The 11546-nt window shown below is 33.6% G+C and overlaps 2 protein-coding genes across 2 annotated transcripts; both read left to right on the top strand.

The window, feature by feature from the left end:
- Positions 1-2890: 2890 nt before the first annotated feature.
- On the top strand, positions 2891-3886 carry LOC135613981 (desmethyl-deoxy-podophyllotoxin synthase-like). Its single transcript, XM_065110978.1, has 2 exons — positions 2891-3800; positions 3844-3886. Exons 1-2 carry the CDS (start codon positions 2905-2907, stop codon positions 3884-3886), a joined length of 939 nt encoding a protein of 312 aa, XP_064967050.1. The 5' UTR covers positions 2891-2904.
- On the top strand, positions 3851-4736 carry LOC135615642 (cytochrome P450 71D10-like). Its single transcript, XM_065114446.1, has one exon. It carries the CDS (start codon positions 3892-3894, stop codon positions 4522-4524), a length of 633 nt encoding a protein of 210 aa, XP_064970518.1. The 5' UTR covers positions 3851-3891; the 3' UTR covers positions 4525-4736.
- The last annotated feature ends 6810 nt before the right edge of the window (positions 4737-11546 follow it).

Below are 11546 nucleotides of genomic sequence, written 5' to 3'. Positions count from 1 at the left end.
TATGCATGTGTAAATTATTATTTTTAATTATTATAATCTAATATAAAATTATTATTTATTTTAATTTTATATTTTTATATCTTATCAATTAATTGGTTAAATGGGAAAATATTATATTATGTTATCTTATATAATTTGATAAGATATAATGAATATGATTGGATTCTGATTATGATCGATCAAAAAAGTCTAATTATAATATGATTCTTTAAAATATGATAATAATAAGATGAACTCTCCTAATTACTTATCACAGACCCTATACTCTCGCTCATAAAAAGATAAAACCTCCCAAGGATAAAAATATACTTGTATACATATATACTAAGTGTAGATATAAATATATGATATTATTGAAAGATTATAATTTTTTTATAATCCTTTTATCCCTAATTCATTGCTTATAATGGTTTTGTGAAATATTACGAATCCAATTTTATAAATAAGTGAAACAATAACAAAGGAAGACACCATGGAGATGTGAAAACGGCCTACAATAGGAGGTTAGATGGATTGGGTGAAATAGCAGCAGGAGAAAGAAAAGCGGAGGGCGGACGGTAATGCGTGTTGGTGAAATTCATGGTTGTATGCGATCTAAGGAGCAAGAGGCCCCACCTTTTCTTTCTGATAGACATACAGTGGTTGCGATTTTTGTACATAGTTTCTAGGTTATGATCATTGACGTGACCGTATCATACAATGGCAGAGCTCAATCAAATCAACTGTTCATGGCAATTATGGTGGGACTTTTATGACCTTCTCACTGAGAGATTTGAATCTGTGCACGTCGAAATTGACCGTTTTATTTAATGATGTTGACGTGACCATATCATGCTACGGCAGCTCGATCAAATCAACTGGTCATGGCACTGTTGGTCGGATTTTTTTGACGGTCTGAATGAGAGATCTGAATCTGTGCAAGTCGAATTTGACCGTCTCATTTAATGACGTTGACGTGACCGTATCATGCTATGGCAGCTCGTTACCATGGCAGTGTTGGTGGCAGTTTAGACCGTTGAACTGAGAGATTTGAACTTGTGCACGTGGAATTTGACACAATGATGTTGATGAACATTTTGATTTTGATGCATAGTTATGTTATCCGTCGTCCATAAGAAATATTGTTTTACATATTTTGATATATATAATATTTTTTATTTATTAAAAAAATAAGATGACCAACTGATTGATCAGATTTTTCAATCATTTATTTTTTTTAAAGAGAGGAGTGGCATTTTCGATTTAGCTTTTTATTACATTCCCATATCGGAATGTCTTTTGTAACCCGTTGATTTAGTTAAGCAAGTTTATTTTTTTGAAATAAAAAATCATATCACTAATATCTCGATCACTTTGACCATTAATTTAGTTATCCAATCTTGACTGATTCATTATGCAAAGTCGAAGGTACAATCTCTAAAGTCAAATCATGAGGACAACAAAATGCCGGTCAAATTCTGCTGCTACACAAGAATGAATGAGAATCAACGGGTTTGCTAATTGTTTGTTTCAATCACATACCATGCAGACTTTCCGTTTGCTAATTGTTTGTTTCAATCACATAGATAGTTTAGTCTTGAGCATGTCATGTCAGATGAGGTTATAAATCGTGAAGTTTTAACGTATCACCATCAAACTATGTCCTGTCCAAAAGCTATTAAATTTATATTTCGTTTAAGAAAGTTGTAAGACACTTAAAATTTCCAGTCGACATATAATAATTTAATTATTCGTGTCAAACTTTTCGTCCGATATCAGACTTGTTGGAACACCATATATGACCTCTCCGCTACTGGGTATTAAATCTTGAAAGGAGCACATTTACCAACTCCACCTCAAAGGTATTCCTTGTTTGTAAATTTGCTAGGACTTTGAAACCACTCTCTGCTCATGCACATTGGTGCAGTTGTAAGCAGCATTCAAGTCATTGTACGAAACTGATTATTGCTATCAACATGCCCATGAACCCTTTCAAGACTAAGGTGCATTTCGGGATGACATTAAATCCATCTTTGATGAACAAACAGTACCTCGGGATCACGTTTATATACTGATAAGGATCGAGGCATGTATATAATTAAGCATCGGGAAAAAAATTGAAAGGCATCTATGCAATCACCGGTAGGAGTCGGCAGTTTACCTCTAGCTTGTGTTTCCAATAACATCAAACTCAAAAGTGCTTTTGACCCACGACCGACCAATTTACGTAAAAATGATAACCCTTGGAGTCTCACTATGATTTATATTAGTATTTTTCTTTTAAATAATAATATATTATGGAATTCTAAGTGTTAGAGACTACACCTTCGACTTTTATTTTACATGCTGCACAAACTTCGTCCCAAATGAACCTGTACCAAAAGATCGTGAAATGATACTTAACTAATGTTTTTATTATTATTTGGACTTCAGATTTAGAATATTGATGATTATGAATGAAAATTGCAAATCAAACCATATCATGATCATCTTTCAAAGTTAGATTTTCCATGACCAACGAAACAATTGCGTTCCGAAACATGGTCAAAAATATACTGAATGAAACTAAGACCCTCGGAGTAGGACACATCCATGGCGGCTTGCTTGCGACCGAAACAATCAAGTAACGAACGGAAAGTTGGCGTCGCAGAGATTGTAGAAAAAATAATACATATAACGATAATTTATCAGATTTTATAGTTTGTTCTCATTTTAAAGTGGCTGACGAATTTGACCGCCACCGTTGTGATCCCATGTTTATGTTTGTTGTACAATCCAGACTTTGACCCAGATGAACTATCGTGATGATACGGGAACGTCCGTCACTACTGAACCGGGAAGCTGCATGCGAAACTCGTAACTGTCGTGTGTATAAGAAGGGTGTACGGGCCTGTGGTGCCTCATCACCAGAAAACTAATTAAACCATGGATCTCACCAGCACCTCCTCCCTCTTCTCCTTTCTCGTCCTCCTCGTTTCTCTGCTGCTACTCAAGAAGAACAGGTCTGGTGGCGGAGCTCGTGCCACACTGCCTCCCGGTCCATCTAAGCTCCCTATCATAGGCAGCTTGCACCATCTCTTGGGTGGCCTGCCGCATCGTTCCCTCACTGCCTTATCTAAGAAATTTGGCCCCGTGATACTCCTGAAGCTCGGTGAGGTCCCCACCCTCGTTGTCTCATCTACCGAAGCGGCTGCTGAGATCATGAAAACTCACGACGTCAGCTTCGCCTCTCGGCCCACTAACCTGAATCTCCAGTCCGCCACATACGGTGACAGGGGCGTCGGCTTTACCTCGTATGGATTCCACTGGAGGGAGCTGCGCAAGATGAGCATCGTGGAGCTATTGAGTGCCAAGCGAGTCCAATCTTTTCGCTTTATCCGGGAAGAGGAGGTGCTTAATCTTGTGCGGTCGATAGTCCTGTTGTCCAACGCTGGTTCCACCGTGAACCTCAGTAAGAAATTGGTGCTGTTGGCTAATGACATAGGCTCCCGGTCCGTCATCGGCAGCAAGTGCAAGTACCAGAAAGAGTTCATACGGATAGTGATGCAAACGCTGGAAGCTGCCGGAGGCTTCAGTTTGGCGGACTTATTCCCGTCATGGCCGATAATTAAACTTCTCAGTGGCGCGACTTTCAAGATGCAGATGTTACACCGTGACATGGACGCGATCCTGAATAGCATCATTCAAGAGCGCAGAGAAAGGAAGTCCGCAGAGCAACCGGAGGAGGAGGAGGAGGAGGCCTTGGTCGATGTCATGCTGAGAGTTCAAGCTGAAGGTAGCCTGTCATTCCCCTTAGCAGACGAGGACATGAAAGCCATGATGCTGGTATGCTTTTTTTTTTTAAACCCTAATCTTTCCTTACAGTCGCAGTTTCGAGAATCTAATTTCTGGATTCCTTTTGCAATAAAGGATATGCTCGGTGGGGCCAGCGAGACCTCCGCAGGAATAATGGAGTGGGCCATGTCGGAGCTGATGAGGAATCCAAGAGTGATGCGGAAGTTGCAAGAGGAGGTGAGGGAGACTGTCGGAGAAAAGGGAAAGGTGACGGAGAAGGACATCAACGGAATGAACTACTTGAAACTGGTCATCAAGGAGACTCTGAGGCTGCACCCTCCTGTTCCTCTGCTGCTCCCCCGAGAGTGCCGGGAGACGTGCGAGGTTCTTGGTTACCAGATACCAGAGAAGACGAGAGTATTCGTGAACGTTTGGGCCTTGGGAAGGGATCCTCGATACTGGGACAGTCCCACTGAGTTTGAGCCAGAGAGATTCGAGAGGAGGAATTCCATGGTCGACTTCAAGGGAACCAACTTTGAGTTCTTACCTTTCGGGGCAGGCAGGAGGATATGCCCAGGGATGTCATTTGGTTTGAAGAGCATAGAGCTTTCCCTGGCTAGCCTTCTCTACAACTTTGATTGGGAGCTCCCATCGGGAAATGAAGGGATGCCCCAGGAGTTGGACATGAGCGAGACCTTCTCCATTACGTGCCGGAGGAAGTCAGACCTCTGCCTACGTGCCATCCCTCGTATTCCTTTCCGTATGACTTGACCTTTACCCAAAAATACGTGCAATCGTAGTTGTTTCTTCATGTATGCACTTCTACCCAATAGTCTTTACTTGTGTTGTTACAGAAATTTGTTATACTTCATATAGACAGTGTTGATAAAGTGTAGGAGGCTCTTTCTTGTGAAGCCCTCTTATGGGCTGTTTAGTATAATGAAATAACTGTTTTGATATTTGAAATAATTAAATATTATTGCCAATGATGAATGTTGCGAAAAAGCATATCTTGAATACCGTAAAATTTCATCAAAATCCTGATTTGGCTTATTTTCTAGTCAACTGTATCTCTAGCCACACTAAAAGATATTATGAATAAAGATACATATAAGTAAGTATCCAACTAAACCAAACTCTTAATAATAGTTAAGGGTTTGAGATTTCTGGCTTTACAGCTTGTTTGATCATTAATGATTCTGTAAAGCTTCTCTTAATCACATAAGCAAACGCTTGAAGGCATAAAAAATCCAATTTGTGCCTAACATTCATATTCAAAATGATATATCCATTTTTGGAGGCATAAAGCAAATGTCATCTCTATTCTCTTCCACAAAATTATCAAGTGTTTATAGATAATTTTGTGGAAGGACATAGAGATGCCTTTACGCTTGAAACTATCTTAAAGTCCACAAATCTATTTACTTCCAACCAAAGTAGAGTGTAAATTTAACGTAACAATTAGTTCCGGCTTTTTCTCTTCGAGCAATATATTATAAATGTAAAACAACATATTTGACCTCTCCGCGACCGGTGCACATTGTCATTGATACATAAAAAACCATTTGGAAATGATGATTACAAAAAGATAAAAAAAAATTAAGATTAATTAAAAAAGAATTGATTATTATAAAAAAAAAAGATTATATCTCTGTTTCTAAATACCTTCTGTTTTTCTAGATCCAATTATCTATAACCAAATTGATCATGAGAGTAGCCAAGAAAAATATATTCTTTTGTCATATCATTTAGCTTCGACTTCTCAGTATTTGAAATATGTGTAAATACATGACAACAAAATACTCTGAAGTGCTTGCAGGAGACATCTTTTTTTTTACCATATATGTTTTACAATATCACCATCTAGAGTTGTATAGGGTGACAAGTTAATGACATCAACTACAGTCCTCAAAGTCTCATTCGAAAACTTTTTGAGTAGCTTGACCTATAAAATCATGCATATGATGTTTTCTATGATGGTATGATTTATCTTATATATAATTACATTATGCTAATGTACATTAGGAACTATCATTTCATGTTGGATGTCCTATAACTTACAATAATTATCAAACAATCTTGTGTACTAACCATCATTATATGATCTTATGCATTTCAATTATCTTTCTTTCTCTCTTTCAACTTTGGTATGAAACTATTTGAAAACATTAATAATATGATATTTGGTCTTCATAGTATAGGCCCAAACTTTCCTGGAAAAGTCATCTATAAAAGTGACAAAATAAAGTACACTGCTAATACTAAAAATATTAATAGATCTACCAAGAGTTATATTTAAAGAACTATATATATTTGTAAAATCACGGTCCAAGACATGTATTTTTTTAGATAAAGCAGGACTAACAAATAAAACTCTATGTTGTTTGTCAGCTAAATAATCAATACAAGAGTTCAGATGCTCTAAAGTCTGGCAAGACTTCTATCTTTGAAAAAACTTGCTGCCCTTTTTTGCTTATATATCCTTGTCGTCTATGCCAAAACTCCATGCTGAAATCTTTCTTTATAGCATTCACCTGCTCAACAAAAGCTTTAGTCTATAACCTGTATAAAATATGATATTTCTTCCCACCCTTACTAAGCTTTCATTGCCCTTTTGGAAGTATGCTATCAATGTCTTCATTATCTAGTCTTCCAATTGAAATTAAATTCAATCTCAAGTCAACTACATGTCTCACATCCTTAAATACAAAATGTAGTCAAGGTTGGTTTTTATGTGGATAGATGATGTCTGTCATGCCATAGTTGCCTATCTTTATAACAGTAAAATTTTTAGACTTGTAGGTAGAAAAAAAACTCTATCCGTAGTGTAGCATATTAAGAAGTACATATGTCAATCACCCACTCAAGATCCTGACACATAAGAGAAAATATCATCAGAAAAAGACAAAATCAAATAGCCACTACCCTGCACCATAGCTGTAGTATTCTCTTTTGACTCTGTAGGCTCTACTTCTTTTCTTTTTTTCTTACTGTTGTTAAGTTGCTTGCATTGATTCTTGTAATGCTCTTTCTCATCATAATATTTTTTTTTATCTTGACTTGCTTCTACCCATGAGTGAATTGCTTCTATCCTTGAACTTTGACTTTTTTATATGTTGTTGAATTCTTTCTCCTTAACTCCTTATTCAATAAACTACTTATTATGTGGCTTATAGTAATAATACCGTCTGACACAAAATTACTAAGGGAAACTACTAGTGTCTCCCAACTTTCTAATAATGAACTAAGAAGTACCAATGCATGTAACTCATCATTAAGAGATATTTTCGTAGAGAAAAACTGGTTAGTGATACTCTATATTTCATTCAAATGCTCAATAATAGAAGCTCCCTATTTATATTTGATTATTATTTATATCTGAATATAAATATGAGCAAATTTATTATGTGTCTTATATATAGATAATATTTTGTTTACCAGTAATGATCTTGGTTTATTATACCGAACTAAGAAATTTCTCATCAATAATTATAAGATTGTTGATATGAATGAAACATTTTATGTTATTAGCATTAAGATATTTAGTGATAGATTTCAAGTATTACTATGACTATTTTAAAAATGATATATTTATTAAGTTTTGGAGAGATTTAGTATATAGTTTTGTTTAAACAATGATAAAAGTAAAAGTTTCAACCAAAATAAGTATTTTTAAAAATAAAAAATAATCAGATAAAGAGTAATTTTCTTTATATATATACAGTTGGAAGTTTATTATATACTCAAGCCTATACAAGATTAGATATTAGTTTTGTAGTTGAAATACTGGATAAATACTAAAGTTACCCAATAATTAAAATACTAAAAGATTGTAAATAAATTGTTAAGATATTTAGAAGGGATAAAGGATTATATGCTTATATATATATATATAATTAGTTCAACTTAAAATGATGGTATTTTCAAGTGCTAATTTTGTAATATATCAGTTGGAGAGGCAATTTATAGGGAAAAACATAAAGTTATATTATTACATTATTAACAATAGAAGTTGATTTTGTGGCATGCTTTGAGATCATCAATGAAGCTTTATGATTGTAAAATTTTATCTTAGGACTTCGGTGTAGTTAGACTCAATTACCAAGTCGCTGAAGATATATTTTGACATATCATAGTAATTTTGTTTTCTAAAAATGATAAGTACGGACTTTATGCATTATGATATATACTACTTGATGATCAGAGAGTTCAGAAATAACTAATATCAATTAATAACTTAAGTTCCACTATATTGATTATTGATCCATTTATTTGGACTTACAACCTAAAATGTTTGACAGCACATAAAGATATGATAATGCATTTTTTGGTTGATATAATAATTGATATTCTTATTTATGTATTTAAAGTTATTATTTTTGTTATTCTATTCATATTTATTTAATATGATAACAAGATTGTTTTGACAAAATAAATTATAGAAGTCATTTTAAACTATATTAGTAAGGACTAACAATATTATGGTACATAAAAGAAAGCATAACATTGATAACATACAATCTCTTTTTAACTCATATTTCTACTCAGATTTAATATAATATTATTATATTTATTAGATTTATTGGTCTTTTTTTTTTATAATTTGTGTGCATATGAACTTTTAAAACTTTACAATCTAATTGGGTAAAACTATTTTAAAATATTTTTTATTTTGAAACCCTTTGTATCTTATCAATTAATGGGTCAAGTGGAAGAATATTAGATTATATAGCCCAATCTAATTAGGTAAAATATATTATAGATATGATTAGATTATGGTTATGATTATGATTAACGACTAAAGTCCAATTATGATAGTATTCTTTAAGGGATAATCTTGATAGAAGGGACTCTCTTGATTACTTATCATATACTCTTTGCTCTTGCCTATAGATAAACAGAATCTTCTAGGGACTATACACTAATAATTGGATACACATAATATATTGATATGTTGATGTTTGGATACGTGACATGATTGAGAAATTATAGATCTTCTCTTATCTTTTTTTAGTCACGTGATATAGTTAATGAAAGATTACAGATCTTTTTTTCATCTTTCTTTTATCCCTAAATCTATCACTCAGTGACCCTTTAAAAGATAAGAAAAGAGAAAAAAATATACTTTAGTTCTCATTGCATATCGACATCATTATAGCTTTTGGATCGGACGATGATACATCCATAGATCATATAAAGATTTTCTATCCCGCATAATAAATTTAGATCGATTATTATTTGATTTTAAATTTTAATATTAATATTTTTTGTATAATAGCATAACCACGTTTCAATCAACAACGAACATGTTAACTTAGATGGCTAAGGTTGCTAAAGAGTTGAAGGCATCGACTCACCAACCGCATAAGGCTGTTGTCATGAGCTGAGCCTAAACTAATCAAGTTCATTTGAGATGAGTATTACGTCACATAAAAACAGATTACATAATTCCAACGCATCTTATGTTTACGTACATAGAGTGACTTGAAGAATGATATGAGTTTTCCTACGAGTCTGATATCGGACGACACAAATAATTAAATTATTGTATGTCGACTGGAAATTCATAAGCATGCATTTTGAAGTGTCTTACAACTTGCTTAAACGAAATATAAATTTAATAGCTTTTGGACAGGACATAGTTTGACGGTGATACGTTAATAGTTCACGATTCATAACCTTATCTGACATGACATGCTCAAGACTAAAGTATGCATGTGATTGAAACAAACAATTAGCAAACGGAAAGTCTGCAAAGCAGGGATCTTAGAAAAACAATATATAGTAATTATTCGCTATCGCTTATTCTCATTCATTCTTGTGTAGCAGTAGAATTTGACCGGCATTTTGTTGTCCTCATGATTTGATTTTAGAGATTATACCTTTGACTTTGCATAATGAATCAGTCACGATTGGATAACTAAATTAATGGTCAAAATGATCGAGATATTAGTGATATGATTTTTTATTTCAAAAAAATAAATTTTCTTAATTAAATCAACGGGTTACAAATGGCATTCCGATATGGGAATGTAATAAAAATCTAAATCGAAAATGCCACTCCTCTTTTTAAAAAAATAAATGATTGAAAAATCTGATCAATCAGTTGGTCATCTTATTTTTTAATAAATAAAAAATATTATATATATCAAAATATGTAAAACAATATTTCTTATGGACGACGGATAACATAAACTATGCATCAAAATCAAAATGTTCATCAACATCATTGTGTCAAATTCCACGTGCACAAGTTCAAATCTCTCAGTTCAACGGTCTAAACTCCCACCAACACTGCCATGATCACGAGCTGCCATAGCATGATACCGTCACGTCAACGTCATTAAATGAGACGGTCAAATTCGACGTGCACAGATTCAAATCTCTCAGTGAGAAGGTCATAAAAGTCCCACCAAAATTGCCATGAACAGTTGATTTGATTGAGCTCTGCCATTGAATGAGACGGTCACGTCAATAATCACCAATTAAACTATCAACTATGTACAAAAATCGTAAGCATTGAATGAGACGGCCTCTTGCTCCTTAGATCGCATACAACCATGGATTTCACCAACACGCGTTACCGTCCGCCCTCCGCTTTCTCTTGCTTCTGCTGCTATTTCACCCAATTGTAGGCCGCTTTCACATCTCCACGGTGTCTTACCTCGTTATTGTTTCACTTTTTATAAAATTGGATTCGTCATATTTCACAATACTATTATAAGCAATGAATAATGGATAAAAAGATAATAAAAAAACTATAATCTCTCAATAATATCATATATTTATATCTACTCTTATATGTGGATCTGTGTATCCAAGTATTTTTTTTATCTTAAGAAGGTCTTATCTTTTTATGAGCGAGAGTATAGGGTATGTGATAAATAATTAGGAGAGTCCATCTCATCATTATCATATTTTAAGGAATCATATCATAATTACACTTTCTTGATCTATTATCGTAATCAAAATTTAATCATATTCATAATATATTTTATCAAATTAGATAAGATAACATAATATAATATTTTTTTGATTTAATCCATTAATTGATCAGATATAAAAAATATAAAATTAAAATAAATAAAAATTTTAAAAAAATTATTATATTTAATTATATTATAAAAATTTTTAAAAAATAATTTACACATGCATATGAATTTTTATAGAACAGATCAATAAGTTCAATAAATATAATACCATATTAAGTTTGACTATTAATACGATTTATAACTATCGTATTTCATATTTCTATAATCAATTAATTAACTAAATGATTGCATGGAATTGATCAACATATACAACATCATCATCCAACAAAATCAAGAATTTTTGGTTCAGCTCTAACCTTAAAAATCATGGGATCAGGATAGGGCCCTTAAAACCTTTAGATGCACTATCGTTTGTTATGATACAAAGCCAAGTAGGAAACACTTTGCAGGTGCGGACATAATCAATAATATGACATGAACTGTTTATTTGCGCGCTAGAGAGAGCGGTAAAGGTAATTATCAATCAACTCACACATTATTAACCGTTCACTCGTCACTGTCTTACGAATTTATGGGATACACCGATGTGTTTTCTGCATCGATTGAGAGTGGCCTTTCGTTGTTGCTTGTCTTGGATACATGCAGATGCTCACATTATTGCTTCTTTTGGGTTGCACCCAGAATTCGTCAGTGCCTAGAATAAAATAGCTATTCAACGAGTTCAACAATCCAAACTTGGATTTATAAGAATTTGGACAAAAGTTGGATTCTTGATTTGACTTCATCTTCTCAATTTCACAT

This window comes from Musa acuminata, chromosome BXJ2-6 (genome assembly GCF_036884655.1).
Source record: "Musa acuminata AAA Group cultivar baxijiao chromosome BXJ2-6, Cavendish_Baxijiao_AAA, whole genome shotgun sequence".
Taxonomy (NCBI): Eukaryota; Viridiplantae; Streptophyta; class Magnoliopsida; order Zingiberales; family Musaceae; genus Musa; species Musa acuminata.
Note: the sequence above shows the minus strand (reverse complement) of the source record. Positions and strands in the feature narration are given on the sequence as shown.